This window comes from Pristiophorus japonicus, chromosome 12, assembly GCF_044704955.1.
Source record: "Pristiophorus japonicus isolate sPriJap1 chromosome 12, sPriJap1.hap1, whole genome shotgun sequence".
NCBI classification, from domain to species: domain Eukaryota; kingdom Metazoa; phylum Chordata; class Chondrichthyes; family Pristiophoridae; genus Pristiophorus; species Pristiophorus japonicus.
The window spans coordinates 118,233,351-118,254,686 of record NC_091988.1 but is presented as its reverse complement, the minus strand read 5'-3'; the positions used below and the strand labels follow the sequence as shown (position 1 = coordinate 118,254,686).

Below are 21,336 nucleotides of genomic sequence, written 5' to 3'. Positions count from 1 at the left end.
TGGGACTTGAACCCACAATCTTCTGACTCAGAGGCGAGTGTACTACCCACTGACTCACAGCTGACAGGAAAGTAAATGATAGTGAGTAATAGTGACAGTAAGTAAGTGATTGCGAGTAACAGAGTAACAGAACATTGTGAGAGCAACTTGGATTGACAGAGACAGATGGAGATAGTGAGCGAGTGACAGAGAGAGAGAGAGACAGAGTGAGGAATGAGATAGAGTGGGAAACAGAGAGCAAGTGAACGAGTAAGGGAGAGAGATTTGCTAACACAGTTTATGTCTCTGAATAAATGCTTGCCCTAATGGCGCTGGTACTTTGCTCTTTTCTCTCCAATGTTCCGGCGCTGTATTTGCAGGCCGGACTGTGTGCTGGGGAATTATCCCTCACTGTTTACAGTAAGCTCCCATTGAGCAGAAAGAGTGTCGATTCCAGCAGGAATGCGAGCAGCCTGCGACTAACAAAGGCAGGCGATGGCCTCTTTAACGGGGCGATCTATGGGACTGAATGAGAAGAGGCAGGAACAAAAGGGCGAGCAGCGGGGGAGAGGAGCCGTGTCTGCGGGGCTGGGGGCTGCCGGCCCTTTCTCAGGTAAATGATTGCGAGGTGGGTCTGGCTGCGGTGCGCAGGCGCAGCTGGCTCAGGACTCCCGGCCAGGTACAGTACTGCAGAGTGAACAGGAGTGAAACCTCTCGCACTCACTGGCGCCTGCACGTTGCAGCATCGGACATGCACTGAGCATGTCGTTATTGGGGAAAATAGGCAGCTGGCAGGTACGTGACTCCCAGCCCCAGTTACATCTGTGCGGGGCTTGCCTTTAAATACCGGGGTATGATTGTACTAGGACACAGGGGAGAGGAAGGATTCATGTATAATGCACTTATCTCTCCCACTTTATATTCGTGGTAAGGGGCTAATTTTCGATGGGGAGCTTGCCATATTCAAATAGCGCATGTGCTAGTATGCGGAGTGAGCAATGGCGCTGGCTGTGGCCCAGGCAGGGCACGGCACGGCTCGGATCGCTGCCATGCACCAGTCCCGCGCCCCAAGGAAGCTCCGATTCTTCAAAATGTCCCGCTATACCTGCGCCTGTAGCGAACCTGTTGTGTGCACGGTTCTAGCCTGGTCCAGACTCCCAACAGGAGCTACCCCGCCCCACCGTGGTTCGACCGGGAAACGATGCGTGTTATCCCGCACCCACCCCCAACACCCAACCCTTTCCCCGGACAGCCAGCCGGTGCTGGGTTTGCAGTGAGTGAGCGGATAGTTGACTCACTCTGTGAGTCATTGCCAATTCCCCGGGCTCTCCACTCACCAGAGACCGCAGTAACTTGCATCTTCAAAATAAAGTTGGCAGCTGGATAGGAACTGGGAGAATAATAATTCTCCTCTGCTCCAGCCAGAACCCGATGATATAAAAGGCCTAATGCGAGTCCCGAACTGCCAAACCGCACAATAAAAGCTTTGAACGTGCAAAGTATGAGTGGGATTACGAGCAGGGCACCCTCCATACGCGATCAGCTGCCGCCTGTTATTTAGCCGTTTTCTAATCATTATTATTAACACGATAAGTTGAGATGGTGGAGGTTCCTGTAGTTACTATAAACCACAAATATTAGAGGAAGCACACTGCAAAGGAGATCGTTTTCAATACTAGCAACCACGCGATCGATTATATAAGCTATTTATGTGTAAACCAAGCGATGATTTATTACTTTGCATACATGCATTCAGAAGAATGGGAGGTGATCGTATCGAAACATATAAGATAACCAGGGCCTCGACAAGGTGGATGCAGAGAGAATATTTCCACACATAGGGGAGTAAAACTAGGGGACACAGTCTCAGAATAAAGCGCCGCCCATTTAAAACTGAGATGAGGAGGAATTTCTTCTCTCAGAGGGTTGTAAATCTGTGGAATTCTCTGCCCCAGAGAGCTGCGGAGGCTGGGTCATTGAATATATTTCAGGTGGAGATAGACAGATTTTTGAGCGATAAGGGGATAAAGGGGTTATGGGGAGCGGGCAGGGAAAGTGCAACTGAGTCCATGATCGGATCAGCCATGATCGCATTAAATGGTGGAGCAGGCTCGAGGGGCCAATGGCCTACCCTTGCTCCTATTTCTTATGTTCTTATGGTTAGATCACACCTACATTCTTTGCAAAGTGGGCCAGCTTTCACGGTGTGAGCTGTATATCTGAAGATTCAGTGAGATTGACTTCGCACGCTACTTGTGACTGAAGCTGGGCAGACAGAGTTAATCGACGACCATTTAAAAGTTTAGAGAATAGCTATATGCAAAGCCGAAGTATTTATTTAGCAGGAGTGGTTCACTGGTATACAGGGGGCTCTTATGTTTTCACACATGTTGTGTTTAACAAGCCCAGTGATCTCCGGATGTGCACAGGCCGGGGCTGAAACCTTCACAGAGTAACAAATCTCCTTTCATTGGTGACGGGCCCTGAGATTCAGTAATGAATTAGCTTACAGTTCCATTTCAGAGCTAGCTAGGTGTTATAAAATCAATATGTGGACAAACGAACATAGGAAAAAGGACAGGTATAATCCGCCGAGCCTGTGCTATACTGCATGGTCTAACCGCAATCCACCGTCTGTCGCTCCTCCGACCCAACCACTCGTGGGACTGGGGGAAACAGGGGAAAAATTACCCTGGGACAATTTAGGGGAGGGGGGTCTCCCAAGGCGATCAAACAGACATCATTTTGGCGGAGAGTTATACGAAAATAAGAGTACAATTGTCAAATAACAACATTTGCCGTGTGCAATGCCCGAAGCGGGGATGATCGGTTGGGGTTGTTAAAATTCGTTCGGTGCAGAGTTTTGGCGAGATGCTGAAAGCTGCCGCTTCAGTCCAACACATTGAGCATTGTGAGAGGTGACGGTGCGAGCGGTGGCGATTATTCGTTGAAAGGTCAGCCTGGAATAAAGATAGACTGGGTTGTATTGTAATTAAACAAGCCCCGAATGACAGGGTTTTCAACTCTAAACCCTTTCAGCCAGGCTCCACTTACAATCGAGGTTTTATCTGTCAGAACTATTTCGTTATAAAATTATGACGGGGATTTCAGTGCGTTGATATCGCCGGGGTGTCTTGAAAACAGACACATTTAAAAGGGGTTTTATACTCATCGCAGCCTGCAATGGAACTTGGAAAGAGCGGGCTGGAAACGGGTGAATAATTCTCTTAACACGGGCTCCGAACACCGACCATATTCCCATTAGAAATAGTCGATAAAATAAAACTTTATCTGTTTCTGGGCAGATACTGACTGCTCCCATTCACAGATCCTTTCATTTCAGTTAAGTGCATCTAACCCCTTGGGGGACACATAACCTTACAAAAATGTAATCTTTCCACGCAAAGAATGTCAGCAAACCGCCGCAAAAATATAGGAGAGATTAGGAAAACTCGTTTTTTTTTCATACTCTGCTGACAGCTTAATACCCCGACAGAGAACAGTGTGAGGATAATTATATCCCGCATCGCGCCGTGCTACACCTGATAGATTGTTGTTAGAATGCGAGATATTGGTTCAGAGGATTAGTTGTGCGTGTTTATATTCTAGAAACTGTTGTCATGACTTGATATTCATTGCCTGAAAGGCCGGTGGAGGTAGGTCCAATAGTAACAGTACAAAGGAATTGGATATGTATTTGCAATGGGAAAAATGTGCAGGGCTGTGGAGATAGAGCAGGGGTGGGTAGTGGGACTAATCGGATCGCTCTTTCAAAGAGCCGTCACACGCACGATGGACCGAATGGCCTCCTTCTGCCGTATGATTCTATGAAATGGATGCAGAAATACTGACACAGAAATCGGCCATTCAGCCCATATAATTAGATCATGGCTGATCTGTATCTTAACTCCACTTACTCGCCCTGCTTCGGTAATCGTTAATAACCTTGCCTATCAAAAATCTATTCATCTCAGTTTTACAAATATTCAATTGATGTCCAGCTTCAACAACTTTATGGGGAGCGAATTCCATATTTCCACCACCCTTTGTGTGAAGAGGTGTTTCCTGACATCACCCCTGAGCCTGGCTCTAATTTTAATGTTATGTCATCTTGTTCTGGACTCCCCGCCAGAGGAAACAGTTTCTCTATCTAACCTATCAAATCCTTTAATCATTTTAAACACCTCAATTAGATCACCCTTTAATCTTCCACACTCGAGGGAATACAAGCCTAGTTTATACAAACTGGCCCCATAAATTAACCCTTTTAGGCCGGGTACCATTCTGGTGAAAATGCATTGCACCTCCTCCAAGGCCAATACACCCTCCCAGAACTCAACACAGTGCTCCAGATAGGGTCTGACCAGAGCTTTATTTAACTTTCTCCCGCCCCTTTGTATTCCAGTCCCTTTGAGATAAATTCTACTAAAGCCTTTTTAATTATTTTTTGTACCTATCCAGTAGCTTTTACTGATTTTTGTATAGAGGTAAAGCTCCCTATAGGGGTGAACATATCTACACACATAGTCATATCGATACATCCACACATGGCCACACATGCAGTGACAAACTATAGTACATTTAACGGCCCAGTGCAGGAGACCTCACAGGATGAGAGCAGGGCTGAAGGACACTGGGGAATCGTGCCCGCACCCCGAGCTAGCGTTCAGTCTGTACATTGAAGGACGGTGAACTACTTACTTTCACATTGAACGAAACCCTCACTCGCACTGAAAGTTGAGTCACGCCTAATAATAAAGCTGACACGTTGCTCTTTTTAAGTTTTTTAAAAATACGATCAGGATGTGTTGTTTGTTTAATGGGAACGACATTTCAAATACCTGTTTTTGATCGGGTGAGATTTGCAGCTAATTCCTCCCTGTTCAGATCTAGGAATAGGGACACAGATATTCCCGAACATATTTGAAGTGGTCCATTGGGGAACCCTTGTCCAGTGAGTGTATTTAACCTGGACACGGGTTTGTTTCCCAATGAATCAGTAGAACCGCAGTAAAACTGAGATGAGGAGGAATTTCTTCTCTCAGAGGGATTAAAATCTGTGGAATTCGCTGCCTCAGAGAGCTGTGGAAGCTAGGACATTGAATAAATTTAAGACAGAGATAGACAGTTTCTGAATGATAAGAGGTTATGGGGAGCGGGCGGGGAAGTGGAGCTGAGTCCATGATCGGACCAGCCATGATCGTATTAAATGGCGGAGCAGGCTCGAGGGGCCGTATGGCCTACTCCTGCTCCTATTTCTTATGTTCTTAGTGTGAGTTGCTCTGGTCTATGTTGGTCAGAGGCACTGTTCGGGATTTCAAGGGAATCCCTCAGCACCGCTCCCCACCATCTCTCCCTCTCTCCAGAGCGACCGGTGGAATTCGTGGACTAGGATTAATGTCTGTGTCTTGGGATGTCATGCTGATACAAACTGCGCGGTTAGGGGTTTTTACACACTGTAATTACTCGGTTTTCAAACGAGTCTCTTTTCAATCGCGTTTTATCAAAAGGGTGGATGGGCTTGCTGAGTCTAATCCCCCAATAGCCGCCGAAGCGTCTTTGAAAATGGTCTTGCATTTCAAATGGGATTCCCAGATGGAACAATGCCGCTTGTTCACAGTGCCGTTCTTGGGGGCCCCCACCAAAAATGGTAATGAGGCTATTATCGCCGGCCATTAGCAGGTACTGGGGCTGGATTCTCACCTCCACAGATAGTCCTCCGGTGCTCAGAGAGCATTTATCGGCCATTTGGCTGTGCTTTAAATATTGAGTCCCAGTCATTACATTTCGCTGAGATCGCGGAACACTCTTGCCGCTGATGGTGACAGGGCCTAACGATCTGTTACAGCTATATACAGCACCCATGTTACGAAAGCACAGCTGTTATTTTGCCTCTGTCTCACCAATCACCTTTTTTAATGTGTAAAAGAGTAATACAGAGCCAGTATTAATAACTGCAGAGGCAACGCTTCTGAAGCATAATCACCGCAGAGAGATCTCGGTGTCACGCCGGGCATACAGTGTAATATAGAATAATACGCTATAATGCGCTGTGCCCCACACTAAAATAACACAAAATATCAAAATATAATGTAAAAAATACCTCAATATAATGCAATGTACGAGGAGATTTTGAACAAATTAGAGTTATATTCCCTGGAATTTAGAAAGCTATGGGGTGATCTGATCGAAGTTTTCAGGATATTATGGGTTAAATAGAGAGAAACTATGTCCGCTGGTTGGAGAGTTTAGGACTAGGGCGCATAATCTAAAAAAATAGAGCCAGACCTTTCAGGAGTGAAATTAGGAAACACTTGTACACACAAAGGGTGGTAGGAGTTTGGAACTCTCTTCTCCAAACGGCAGTTGATGTTAGGATCAATTGTTAATGTTAAATCTGAGATGGATAGATTTTTGTTAACCAAAGGTATTAAGGGATGTGGGGCAAATTAAATGGCAGAACAGGCTTGAGGGGCTCAATGACATACCCCTGTTCCTATGGTGAAATAAAATATAGTATGATACAAAATAGTACAATACAACCTAATGCCAATCAAAATACTGCACACTATATCACAAAATATACAGGACAGTAAATACAAGAGAGTTGAATACCATATAACACATTCCAAAATATAATACAGTGCTAAGTATAATACTGTAGAGTATAATTAAATATAATACAATATAAAATTGGATACAGTACAATATATGTACAAAATATAAACCCGTACATTGCAACAGTGACTACACTTCAAACAACGCACTTCATTGGCTGTGATGTGCTTTGGGACGTCCGGTAGTCGTGAAAGGCGCTATAAAAATGCAAGTCTTTCTTTATAATATAAACCCGTATAAAATAATTAATCATAATCCACATTAATTATGTAATACCGCAATAGTATATTATAATGATACAACACAATATAACAATGCGTGTGTGCATGTACTGCAAGGTAGCGATTGGAGTGTTGCAATGAGCACTCCATTACTTGCCGATGTTTGAACCATGGAAACGACGCAGTGAGGATTCCCGAGTATTGTACCGGGTTGGAAAGTAATTCGGGTTTAATTGTTCAATCAGGGAAAGGGTCAGGCGGTTAAGGAGCAATCTAATGGAGGTTTTAAACATTGAGAGAGTGAGTAGGGAAAGGTTGCTTGGGCCGGGTTGTGAGTCGGTAACAAGGGACAGAAGCTGTGACTGGGAGAACCAAGGGAGAATATAGAACATTGGTTTCACGCAGAGGGCTGTTAAAATATGCGGGGATTTCCAAGTAAAGCGCTCAGGCTGGCGGCTAGAATTTAATTTAAAATTACTTGAATAAGTATTTGGAAAGAAAGACTGAAACATGGGAAGAGGCTGGGATCTTCAGTTGCAGCGCTGGAGGGGCCGAGGGACCTCCGCCAGTCGCTGCTGTTTCCCGGGCTGTGAGAATGTGGCAGGGTAAGATCATTGTCAAACACTGGGACCAAATCCCGGGACAGTAAAACATGTCACCGGCAGCAAACAGCGAGTTGTTTACTAGACTGAGAATCTTTTAACAATAATTAAAACCATCTGTAATCCTATCGTTTAAAAACGAATGCAGTGAATTCAAAGCAGTTTGAGAGAGCAACCAAACGTACTCTTGCAGATCGCTGCTGCAATTTACAGCAATAACTCCGTTTCCTTTCAATGTCTCGCCGACCGTGAACCCTGAACACGGTCCGATTTATAAGCCGGATATTGGAATCTGTGCAAGCGATCGGTCTCGTCAACATGAACCTTTGACAGCATTCGTGACTCGAAGCTGACGTCGGGGTCTGTCAGTCAGTGTGCATTGGAGGGGAGATGGAAAGTCGGGGGAGGGAGAGGTTCCAGCAAGAGAGGGCAGGAAAATGCGTTACAGAATCCTGACAATTCACAACCGATCTCCCCAGCATAATGCTTGTGTATTTTACACAGAGACTGGGCAATGGGCGGTGGCTGGGTCTCAGATCGCGCGTGCAGTGCGACCCCATCCCCATTTAAATGAAAATCTGACTGCACACGGTCTGGATAAAGGGGAGCAGAGGGATTTGCTGGATTGGGGTCTGTGTGTGAAGGGGATCGCTCGCTCTCCACGGGACGCGCTTGCTGCAGTCAGCTCCATCCGCAAAGGATCTGTAACTGGGAACTGGACTGTGTAATCCCACTCCTCTCCCAATCCCAATTCACATCCTCGGTGACGGGGTGAGTTGTCCTCCTTCTACCTCCCTCCCCCTCCCCTTAAAAAAGAAACCCCTGAGCATCCGGAGGCGCTGATGTCTCACCGCCTCTCCTCGTGTCTTTTAAAGTGACCTTCTGTGAAGTGATCGTGCAACTTGTGCTGATTTCCCGGTTACTTCACTCAGAGCTGATTCCCACTAGAAATGAAGGGGCTGCAGTGTAACTGCACCAAATCCCATAACTTAACGCCACGCCGACTGGATACCGAATCGTATCAGAGATCGCTGCTAGCTCAGAGATTTCCCGAGTAAACATTACGGTCTATTACAATTTTTTTACGTGAGTTGCGAGAAAAACAGAATGAAGGTTTCAGCCCTTTGCAGGGAATCGGGGGGGGGGGGGGGGGGGCGGAGGGCTGTACATGGTGTGGAGGGAAGGGAGGTCTATGCCTGGGGAGGATGCCAAGATTGGCAGGGAGCTGGACCACGCTCTCCTCATCACCCAGCCCGGAGCAGTCCCTATCTCCCGATAAATCTCACCGCAAGTCACCCGGAGACCCCCACCATCACCATTATATTGCAACTTGGATCATCTTTCGACGCCACTAGATTCTCGTGAACGGGTAGCCCGCCATGGTTCTGTGAAAGGGGTGCTATTGTGTAAATAAGGAGATATTGCAATGATATAAGTAATGTAGAAATGATGTGTCTATGTGAGGAGGCGCAGGGGGCTGGAGCGGGTGCCAGGGGGAGGATAACATAATTTCTCAGAGAGTTTGGAAGGGGATGGCTGCAAAGCCCATATCCTGAGTTAAAAGCGCTGGTCAATGCTGAACGATGAAGCGAGGGAGCTGGCGGGTGATACCTTTCTGTGAACGATATGCAGAGACTGATCCACCCAGCAGAGTCAGGACTGGGACCGGCCAATCGCGTGTCCCTGAAACCTGATACGCTCTCGCCTCGTCCGGAGGGTTGTGATTTGTCAGTGGCTTGCTTGCATCACTGGACGTTCACGTGACGTCGGGCACTCAAGCCCCGCCCCCGGGGCGGAGAATGCTGCCAGTTTCCGCCCGCAGAACTACATACTCACTGGAGGCTCAGCCAAGGTCCATTGGCCATTACCGGGAGATCAGGCATCGGCACAGAGACAGCAGGAGGATTATACCACTGAACGCTTTGCCTCTTTGGGTTGCGAGGCTGGGCTGCTCTTGAGTTTACTTCACCGCGGGGACAGAACATGTTGTGGAAACTAGCTGACAATGTCAAGTACGAAGAAGATTGCGAGGTGAGAACGAGCGAGAGAGGGATATTCAAAACTGGAGACTTGCTGCATGGGGAGTAAATCGTGGTTTAACCTTCCCTTTTAACTAACAAGTAGGGTTGACTGAAGTTGCTTCCCAGTAACTCCCCATTCCTCAGTGAACGATGTTAGACATTGTGTTAAATAGAGAAGTTGTATCTGATGAAAACTCCAGTGCCACTTTTGGCAGCTTGATAATCATCTCCCTTATCGTTCATATCCCGTTCACCCTCCTGTGTTACCCAGTGCCCATGAACCTAATCTCGGAGGGGCATACATTTCATGGGCACGCCCGGGACCCAATATTCTGTCGCCAGACCTTCTATACGAACAGATTGCGCAATTTCAACAACTCACTGGAACGTTGTTCCAAGAACTTTATTTTTCTTATAAAGTAGATGGTGTTCAGACAGGTGCAGTTGTTCTTTTTAAAAAGTAAAGCTCCAGGCACGGCTTGACGGGGCTCTGGCCGGTCAGGAACATATTTAAAGCAGACCCGAGCAGCGAGGCGCTGTGACTTGACTATCCAGTTGAACTGGTTTGAGGGAGAGCAATTCAGGGAAGCTCGCAGCAAGAGAGCGCTGTAGTGACACCGGGAAAGGAGAGGAGCAGGGCAGGAAGGGGAAGTGTTCAGCGACCGATAACCACCTCCTACCAGGAACCCATAGATACCTTCAATGAAACTCAGGGGGCCCCGACCGCCTCCTGCCGGAGTATTGCACTCCCCCCGCCCCCGCACCCTGAGCCGAGCTCACCCTTCTCCTCCATGCGACAACAGGGCCACCCCACCCCACATTTTGCTTCTCTTTGGAGACCAGCGACCCTTCACTGCCCACGGTCGCTAACCGAGCGCTGCCTAGTCTCTGCCGGTCAATGCCTCTCATACAGAGCACAGAGCAGACAGCGGCTGGCTTCACGCTCGATTGGCTTTCTTCCGCTCATTAACTGTCGGTGTAGCATTAATGACTGGGAACATTGCGTGCTTCATCGTGCCCGACTCCATCAACAGCATTCCACAAGCTTTCTGAACAATTCACTCTCAGCTTTGCAATGTTTTGTGTTCCCCGTCTTGCTAACTCTCCAATCGCACGTTCATTCGGGGACTTGCGGGGCAGAGGAAACGAGTTTTCTATCTAGTTTGAGTCATGCACTTTTAGCTCCATTTTGTCCGTGTGTGTTCTTGTAATAGAAAGTGTTCTGTCAATGGTTAAATCTGATCTAGATGAGATTAAGAATCGGTACAAGTTCCTTTATCGGCTGCGACGCTTTCGTTGCCAAACTCTGGGAAAAATTATAACTTTTAACTTTTTGATCTTAATGCAAATAAAAGCCTGTTGGATGCGGTATTTGGGCTGTAAATTGCTCTCGGGAAATACCTGGGCAATTTTATTTTGGCATAAGTTTAGTATTGATACGTATAGAAAATTATTAAATGCCTCCGGTCAATAATTCCTTTTAATTGGAGATCCAGACCGTGACTGCGGCTAAAACTGATCAGATGTTGTGCTTGTAAAAACAAACAGTATAAAAAATCCGATCCGAAATAATTTCGGACAAGTAAGATTGTCCACTCTTGTGAATTTCTTAACAAAAACACGCGATTTTAGTCGGCTGGCAGACAATGGCGCTGGGGCTGTATTATTCATTTCAATACATGATTAAAATCACGGGAGTTATTAGAATCCAATCGATCATCTGAGAGGAGTGCGGATTGGAAGTGCATTTCTTTTAGATTGTGGTGTCTGGCGGGATTTTTGGGGAGAAATAGTTAATTATTTTGTGTGTTCAGTATTAGGAAATACAAGCTCATTTCAAAGCTGCTCCGCTGAGCCGTGATTCCCACCTTCCAGTATTCAGACCTGAATTCCCTTCCGCAGACGCCCCAGCATTACACTTCGTCAGTACCAGATCGGCCAGGGATGACGGTATTAACTTAAAAAAACAATAAGTATTTCACGAGGAAAGCTGCGATTAAAATACACACACTGACTTAGGAGCAGTTTTAAAAGGATATATCTGTCAATGATTCAGCGTCTTAAAGATGCCCAAGCACTCCAGTCACCAGGATTACTGTCTGCTTTTACATGTTCAGAATTCAGACCGTCAGTAATCTGAATGAAAGCCTTTTGCTGTCTCCCCAGGATCGACACGATGGGACCAGCAACGGGACGCCGAGACTGCCGCACCTCGGGGCAGTTAGCCAGCACTTGTACTCCGCTGCTCCACCTCTGTCTCACACCCCAAGTTCCGACTTCCAGCCGCCCTATTTCCCCCCTCCGTACCAGCCCCTCGCCTACACCCAGTCCTCGGACCACTATTCCCACTTGAGCGACCCGTACTCGCTCAACGTGCTGCACCAGCAGCAGCAGCAGCAGCACACGGTGTGGCCAGGCCGCCAGACCCAAGAGGCCGGACTCGCTCACCACCAGCGGATCAGCCTCGCCCAGCTCTCGGCACTCGAACCCAGGAGGGAGATCCGGCGGCCGGACATCCTCATCCCCGGCACCCACCACATGGACACGGCCTTGGCCGAGAACATCAACATGCATGATGTGGTGGACACCATGGACGAGGTGCAGGTACGCTTAACCCTCCGCACGTTTTGCTAATGGCGTTTTCAGGATCCGAAAAGAGCAACTCAATAATGCATGTCTAATTATTCTCCAAATAAATCACTTCAAATCAGCCTTTAATTTTGTAATATCGGAACCAATACAAGACTCGGCGGCAAAGCGCATTAAGAAGATGCAGAGATATCTGGGGCTGTAGATATCCTATAGATTGCCAAGGGCCGAGACCTCCCAGAGCAGAACTCTCAGTCCGTGATTCAATGTTAATTTATAAACTATTTTATGTATATTTAAAAAAATGGAGTTGGCTGACTTGGCGATTGCAATATGACAATTGTAGATTCATCTGTGAACACTCACCGATATCACAGGGGCAGATTTCATCGTGTCAAGTCAACCCATCCGTTAATGCAAGCTGCCCGCATTAGCGTTACATTACAGGACGGACTGACATCCTGTCCTTGACTCCAAACCCTGTGATGTCTCAGGGAGAAGGCGCCCAGAGATAGACCTTCACCGCAAGCATTGAACTGGACACACCAGTAACAAGTGTTACTGCAAGCAAAGTACCTTTTAACTGGACAATTCCGGCAAATCGGATACTGGAAACTTAATCAAATGTCAGTGTTTATTAATCAATTGTATAGGACGGATATTTCCCTCTTATTTCCCAGCGCACTGTAACAGTTACATGTTTTCATGGTTGCAATCAGTGGCTTAAAATACTTCAAAATAAGAATAGATTAAATAAATCTTTGCGTTTTAAACGAATGCGAAGCTCTCCCATGAAATAATATTTGAAATGCAGCTGGTTTGAAGATTCTAATTGTTGAATTAAGAATGAGTTCTGGCTGCTCGGTAATTCTAGCCGGGCTGTCGCGGAGAATTTGAACATGAGCGGCGTGGGGAGGAGGAAGCAGAGAGTCGAGAGCCGGCCGGGCCCGTGGCTGCTGTTACAGGAGGGAGCTCTGAACAAAGGCTTTGTTCTTTAATGGGAGGGGGCCCGGGGAGGGAGGGGGCAGGGGCGGAAGGACCCCCCTCACAATCTCGGAAACATCTTTAACGTGGCACACGTGTCAGAACACACCTCGAAATAAATCCCATTCACCGCGAGGGAGAATCATAAAACGCCGACATCACCCCCGGGGAACTCCCGCCGAGAATAATTCATGCATTGACCATTCCATTTATTTTTGAAATATTAATTCTAAACATTAGTTTCTCCAAACTGCCTGTTTTATTCCTGTCTATAAGTTACGAGAAAACCCGACAAAGTATTTCACTGCCACACTCGTTTTCATAAAATATTTCATTCCAATATTAATTTTAATATATTTCATGGTTGCATCATGTTTCAAATGATCGTGAACAGTTTCATTTGGACGGATTTTAAAGTTTTTTTCTGCAGTGTTTCCAATCGGTTTATGTTCAACTATCCAGCCACGCACGATGGGCTGAATGGCCTCGTTCTGTGCTTATAATTCTGTTACAGCTTTCCTTCAATGCGGTTATAACAGGCAGTGTACTCGATGTAAGGGGGGGAAGGTAATTGTCTGTAGTTTTAACTGAAAGGCGGCCACTCGGAGTTGGGACACTGTGTTTCAGAGCGTGGAGTCATCCCTCAAACTCTGATTTCTGTTTGGTTACAGCACGCGGAGGACCCGAATCTGATCATACAGGACCACGGAGTCATAAGGAAAGGTAAGCAGGGGCTTCTCGCCCCGACCCTCTGCCATCCTCTGCCAATTCATTCCAAATAGTGCCCTGATCGCACAGGGGACTGACTGACCCAGTCTGGAAAACGCAGGGTTTTGATCGTGTCATTTGCTGAAGGTTTCTACATCACCCGAGCGGTGTTACTGAGTGAGAATGTTCGGTTTAGGACTAATCCCCGCGGGATTTCACAAACGCTTGTGCCTCTGGACTGGGGGTTTCGGGACCCCGCTGTTCTTGCGGGGGGCACACTTCATATTTAATTAAGATTGCACCCCCTTCCCATAAAACGGACAGCGATGGAAATTGATGATAGGACTGACACCATCTCAGCCTGTGTTGCTGGACGGTGGCTGCCAGATTCGGCTCAACGTGTTCAGGCCCCCTGGCTGTGGGGAGTGGAGCGATGTGTGTGTGTGTGTGTTCACTCTGACTCCAACCCATGCCAGCCTGTCCGGGTGAGGGCAGTCCCTGTTTAGGAAGGCCTGCTCCTTTTTTGCCAGAGTTTGTAGAGACCCTCCCAAAGCCCTTGGATGGCCCGCGGAGTGCTCCTTGCCCAATCTCTGTTGAACCCTACTTGTGGCCAACTGCGGAAACGGTTCAACATTAAACGCCCAGACGGTGGAGGTAGATAGATGCCTGGTTGCTGAAGGAAGGGGAGAGAGCGATGGATGCCAACTGGCTGCAATCGGTAAACACTTAACTGCCAGGCTCATTGTCCGAGCATGGTTCCCCACCCTTCAAACCATTGCGTCTTATTGCTGTAAAGGATTGTTATTGATGGGATGTTGCTGTTTGGAAGTAATGTCGGCACAACTCAGGCGGAGGGCTGAAGATGGGCGGAATGGCCGTAATCATCTCTCTTGCGATCACTCCGCTTGTTAAAACCAGGGGCGGGGTCCTGTTGGAATCTGGACTTTGAAAAAAAGACTTGTATTTCTATCGGGCTTTCTCCGCTGTTGTGCTGTGGGTATCGAGCGTTGATTTACACTGATCCCCTGCTGACCCTTCTCTCGGCCTGTGATGCCCTTACATCGTGAGGTTATAGAGCAGATATTCTGCCGCTAGTGCATCGCGTATAAGTGTTAACATTTGCAGTAAAGGCGCGGCTGTTCGAGTTAATCGCAGCCGGACCTGTGGTCTCAGAGTCACGCATTATGGAAGGGCTCCTGCTGTCAGTTGCCACTCAGCGACTCCCGTTCGGAGGTGGATTTTTGGCGCGATGCCTTCCCTGGTAGAATAGCCCGCCCACACGTGAGCGTTGAAGCTCAGGCAGAAAAAATGAGCTAACACGTTTATGTAAGAGAAACAACAGGCAGCTTTTGGCTGTGGGAGTGGCTGTCCGTCGTCACCTTCCTGACAGAGTGTGGACATGCGTGAAAAAAGTTGATGGTTGGGGAGGGAGCAGAGTTGGGCGGTGAGCAGCTGAAAGTAGGACACAGGTTAACAAGGCCATAAAAAATGCAATCCAAGCACTGGGGTTTATTTCTAGAGCGATAGAATTGAAAAGTAGTGAAGTTATGCTAAACCTGTATGGAACCTTGGTGAGACTACACTTGGAGCACTGCGTACAGTTCTGCTCACCATATTATAAAAAGGATATAGAGGCACTGGAGAGGGCGCAAAGAAGATTTACAAGGATGATACCAGAAATGCCAGGATATACCTATCAGGAAAGGATGAGAAGGCAATCTAATGGAGCTCTTTAAAATTATGAAAGGTTTTGATAGAATGGATACAGAGAGAATGTTTCAACTTGTGCGGAAGAGCAAAACTAGAGGCCATCAATATAAGATAGTCACCAAGAAATCAAACGGAATTGAGAAGAAACTTCTTTACCCAGAGAGTGATGAGAATGTGGAACTCGCTGCCACAGGGAGTGATTGAGGCAAATAGCATCGATGCATTTAAGTGGAGGCTGGATAAACAAATGAGGGAGAAGGGAATAGAGGGTTATGCTGATAGTGGGTGGAAGTGGAGTATAAACACAGTCATGGACTGGTTGGGCCGAAGGGACTGTTTCAGTGTGGTATATCCTATTTGAGTTATTTGTTTACGTTTTCCTATTTATCCTGTGTAATGAGATTGGTAAGTAAACGAGGAAAGATTAGGTGTCCAAAGAGTTATGTAAAGCAAAACTGGTCTCACTGCTATTTCAAGTTTTAAGCAACTATATTTGCTGACCCATTTTCTCCAGTTGTGTAGAATGTAATTTACTTTTAAAAATCTTCTCTTTTGCCACCTTTTAAAAAATTCATTCTCTGAATGTGGGTGATGCTGGCAAGACTGGCATTTATTGCTGAAATCTAGTTGCCCGTTGAGAACGTGGTGGTGGGTTGCCTTCATGAACTGCTGCAATCCCTGCATCCACAGTGATAACAATCTGACTTTAGTCTCTTACGTGCACCTTGATGGAAATACCTAACATACCCCCCTCACGTTAATACTACCTGCACCACAATCGTGGCAAGTGTGGGAGCAATGGATGGCGATCACCAATAGCTGATCTGCAAAGATTTATATCATGCTTCTGGCCACTTTCTTGAATTCTTGTGTTTATTGTGGGGTTGACTGTATGACACCCAATGCTGCAATCTGAGACTGGCCGCTATAATTTGGGTTTCACTCAGATGTCCTTTTGCATGCACTGATTGAATTTCTGTTCCAGCAGTTGAATTCAGCCAGTGTAGACGGCAGTGGCCCACACTGTCTAAACATTTTGATTAATTGCAGGCTAGGGAGCCCCAGGCAGTTTTTATACCTGGTTGGAGACCACATTATATTTATAGCCTTGTCAGGTATCCCAGGGATGCAGGGTGAGTCTACACTCTCCAGGTCATCACTCTGATCTCCGATCAGGCCTGGGCTCCAGATTATCATCACAAAGCTAGTGTTGGTGTGTGGAGCGGTTTGCAGGTCGATGCAGTCGAGAGCAGGACTATCAAAGCCTTTTTCTTTCTGGATCATATAGGTGCGCACCATGGAGCCCCCTGGGACCTGCGATCTCAAATTAGTTTGTACATATCTCAAGTGGCTCTATTTAGGATTTATCCATCGCAATGTGTCAACAGCACGAAGAACAGGTCTTTCCATATCACCAGACTCGTGAATTTCATTCAGAACAGGACAAACCAGTGGATAAGAAATCCAGGCTCAAAAATGGACTATCTGTTACCTGCCCATTAAGGGCATGATTGTCAGTAATTATGTCTGCAGGTTGAAAGCCCCTGTGATGAAGTGACCATGTGAATGTGTGTGCGTGCGTGCGTGTGCATGTGGCCCAATGTTGGTGGAAGCTCTTAAAGACCAGCGAGGTGTAAATTGAGTTCAACAACATTTTAGAGAGCAATTTAAATGTAGGAAACATCCCAAGGCAATTTACAGAGGGGGAAACAAAAAACAAAGTTTAAAAAAAGACTTGCATTTCTATAGCGCCATTCTTGACCTCGGGGCATCTCAAAGTGCTTTGCAGCCAAGAAGTACTTTTGATGTATAGTCACTGTTGTAATGTGGGAAACGTGGCAGCCAATTTGCGCACAGCAAGCTTCCACAAACAGCAATGTGATAACGACCAGATAATCTGTTTTAGTTATGTTGATTTGTGCTCAAGGAATGGATACTAGGGTAATTAGGAGAACAAAAGCAATCAGAGTTTTCAAGACATGAGGGGAAAAAAGTGTTTGACAGTGAAAAATCATTCAATGAGGTAATGCACTCATTTGCTTTCCCATTGTTCTGGGAAGGTGGGACACTATAATGATGGACGTGTGGGCTGACCAATGGTGGGAGCTTGTGGGCGGGGCTGTGTGATTGACAGCAGGAGGTCATGTGATGAAATCTCCAGGAATATGTCCAACCAGAGTTGGCAACCCAAGTTTTACTTATCAACATGGAGGGATAGGAAGCAGCCTGGCTTGTTGTGGGATGGTGGCATTGTTGAACTGGTGTGGCCTGATTCTCATGTTTAAAGGCTGTGAAGTGAATTAAATGGCCCGCGTGCTGTTACCGTAACTCTCTGACTTCGGAACTCTGCCCAGAGACTCATTGTAAGATATAATTGACAATGTGCTTTAACCTGCCTCTAATCAATGCCTCTGGTGCATCTACACTCCAGTCCCCAAAGTAGCAGCTCGTGACCCCTGAGTAACCCCTCTCACTTGCTGCCAAGATGTTGGGATAGACCCACCTCCTTGTCCAGAGACTTGAGCATATAATTTAGGCTAACGCTTCAGTGCAACACTGAGGGCGTGCTGTACTGTTGGAGGTGCCGTCTTTCAGATGAGACATTAAACCGAGACAGATGTAAAATATCCCATGGCACTGCTTGCAGAAGAACAGTGGAGTTCTCCCCGGTGTCCTAGTCAATATTTATCCCTTAAACATCACTAAAAACAAATCATCTGATCATTTATCTCATTGTTGTTTGTGGGAGCTTGCTGTGCGCAAATTGGCTGCCGCGTTTCCTACATTACAACAGTGATTACACCAAAAAAAGTACTTCATTGGCTGTGAGGCACTTTGGGACATCCTGAGGCTGTGAAAGGAACTATATAAATGCAATTTTTTTCTTGCCTTGAATCATACTTTCAATTTCTTTTGCTGTCTTGCCTTTTTTACATTCTTTCTCGCATGTAGCTTTCTATCAAGTTAGGATTGTAAAGCCTCGTCCCAAGCAGCAGAATGTTCGGCCTTTTACTTTCCACCCTTTGATGCTCGTGGCAATTTTTTAAAAAATCAAAGACTTTCAATGTATTTTTTCTCAGAGTTCCGATCAGTGACTCAGTTAAAAGTGTTTTGTGCAAACTTGTTTCCTTCTCCTTCACACCCAGGCCAAATCATTTCAGCTAACCTGCCTGTCCCTCATCACTGACCCCTGCTGGTAGTTCTCTGTGATGCTTACTACAGTTGAATAGTCTACGCTTACACACACGAAGAATGGTCGCTTGGCCAAAGCACCATACCATGCCCATTACACCTACAAAAGTCTAAATCTCCAAGAGATGAAGACCCAGACAGAGCTGGAAGAAGTTACTGCGTTGTCATGGACAGAGTGCGTATGTTTGCAACTGTGAGTTTGCTAACATTTGTAGCTGATTAAAAGCAGCATCAGCAAAATCTATTAAAAAGACAGAACAGAAAGCCTTGCAATCATATAATGTCTTGTTACATCTCTCAAAAACCTCCCAAAATGCTGCACATCCAGAGAACAACATTTTAACTGGAGCCATGAGGTGAAAGACAGGTTGATCTGTTTTTGGTGGTACTGGTTGAGGGAGGAATGTTGGCCGGGACACCTGGAGAACTCCCTGTCCTGGGATCAATAACAGTAATTTTCCGTAGCTCTGCATTTGTCAGATAGATTGATCGATGTGAATGTCAGGAATGGCAGTCTCCTGGGTTCAGAATTAAAACATCAGTAATATATTCGAGGGTTCCTTAGTTCATCAGTAACTTATGTCTGGGGAAGGTTTCACACACCCACCAGTGACCCAATGTAGATTTGGGTGCAGTGCTATAACGTAGATAGGGGTTGATGCTTGGGTCCTAAGCTCTACAATACCCTCTCTAAACCTCTCCGCCTCTCTTTCCCTCCTTTAAATTGCTCCTTAAAACCTACCTCTTTAATCAAGCTTTAGGCCATCTGTGCTGATATCTCCTTATGTGGCTCGGTGTCAGTTTTTGTTTGATTATGCTGCTGTGAAGCGCCTATGGCTGTTATACTTGGGTGCTATATAAACACACTATAATTCCCTGTTTTCTCTCTCCTTCCTTTCTTTAATGGCAGTGTTACATTAGCTTCCAATCTGCGGGAACCGTTCTAGAATCTATGGAATTTTGGAAGATGATATCCACTGTCTCTATAGCCACCTCTTTCAAAACTCTAGGATGTAGGCCATCAGGTCCAGGGGATTTATCGGCTTTCAGTCCCATTAATTTCTCCAGTACTATTTTTTTTAATTAATACTAATTGCTTTTAGTTCCTCATTCTCGTTATTTCCACTATATCCGGGAGGTTTGTCGTGTCTTCCTTGAAGACAGACACAAAGTATTTCTCTGCCATTTCCTTATTCCCCATTATAATTTCTCCTGTCTAAGCCTGTGGGGGACCCACATTTACTTTTGCTAATCTTTTCCTTTTTACATACCTATAGAAGCTTTCACAGTCTGTTTTTATGTCTCTCGTTAGTTTACTCTCATTCTATTTTCCAATTGTTGATCAATTTCTTGGTCCTCCTTTGCTGAATTCTAAAATCCTTCCAATCCTCAGATTTACTGCTCTTTTTGGCAACATTATAAACCTCTTTCTTTGATCTAATACTATCTTTAACTTCTCTTGCCTGTGGGGTTTTTGTGCCTTAAAGGAATGTATGTTTATTGAAAATTATGTATTCATTCTTTAAATGCTAGCCATTGCTTGTCTTCCGTCATACCTTTTTAATGTAGTTTCCCAATCTACCGTAGTCAACTCTCTCTCCTCATAATGACATAGTTTCCTTTGTTTAGATTTGAGACCCTAGTTTCAGATTTAACTAAATCACTTTCAAACTTAATGCAAAATGCTATCATATTATGGTCACTCTTCCCTAAAGGCCCCTTTCCTACAGTGTTATTAATTAACCCTTTCTCATTGCACAATACTAGATCTAAAATAACCTGTTCTCTGGTTGGTTCCTCAACATACTGATCAAGAAAACTATTTTGTATACATTCCATGAATTCGCCCTCCACACTATTACTGCAAATTTGGTTTGCCCAGTCTATATGTAGATTAAAGTCCCCATGTATTACCCTTGTTACATGCGCCTCTAATTTCCTGAATTATACTCTGCCCTACATCACAACTACTGTTTGGGGGCCTATAAACAACTCCCACCAATGTTTTCTGCTCCTTGCTGTTTTCTTAACTCCAGCTAAACTGCTACTTTTTGATTTTCCGAGCTAAGATCCATTCTCTCTATTGTCTTTATCCCATCCTTTATTATCAGGGTTACCCCTCCTCCTTTTCCATTTTGCTGATCAGTTCTAAAAGTTTAGTATCCTGGAATATTTAGTTCCCGTCTTTGGCCTCGTTGCAACCACATCGCCATAATGGCTATTAAATCAAACCTATTTATTTCTATCTCCGCTATTAATTCATCTATTTTGTTGCAAATGTTTCGCGTATTCAGATTTAGTGCCTTTAGCTTTGACTTTATTCTATTTTCCCTGATGTCTCTTTAGTCTGTGATGTCCTATTACCTTTGTTACTCTCTCTGTCCCGTCCTGACCCATCCTGCTTATTTTTACCCAAAACTCTGCTCGCTCTAGAGCCTTGACATTTCTCTTGCTGCTTTTAAATGTACTCTTTCCTGAATCCTCCCCCCCTCCCCACTTCATTAGTTTAAAGCCCTGTCTACTGCCCTAGTTATTCAATTTGCCAGGACACTGGTTCCAGCCGGTTCAAGTGGAGCCCGTCCAATGGAACAGCTCCCTCTTTCCCCAGATCTGGTGTCAGTGCCCGATGAAGCAAAACCTCTTCCTCCCACACCACTCTCTGAGCCACACATTTAACTTTCTAATCTGTTATCCCTATGCGAATTGATGTGT

The 21,336-nt window shown here is 45.8% G+C and overlaps 1 protein-coding gene across 1 annotated transcript in view; it reads left to right on the top strand.

Moving 5' to 3' along the window:
- Positions 1 to 9,295: 9,295 nt before the first annotated feature.
- tfap2c (transcription factor AP-2 gamma (activating enhancer binding protein 2 gamma)) overlaps positions 9,296 to 21,336 on the top strand; it is a 64,315-nt gene continuing 52,274 nt past the window's right edge. Inside the window, exons 1-3 of the mRNA XM_070894975.1 lie at positions 9,296 to 9,451; positions 11,608 to 12,045; positions 13,686 to 13,737. Of these exons, the coding sequence (XP_070751076.1) occupies positions 9,404 to 9,451; positions 11,608 to 12,045; positions 13,686 to 13,737 (538 nt within the window). The 5' untranslated portion in view covers positions 9,296 to 9,403. The remainder of the gene's footprint in view (positions 9,452 to 11,607; positions 12,046 to 13,685; positions 13,738 to 21,336) is intronic.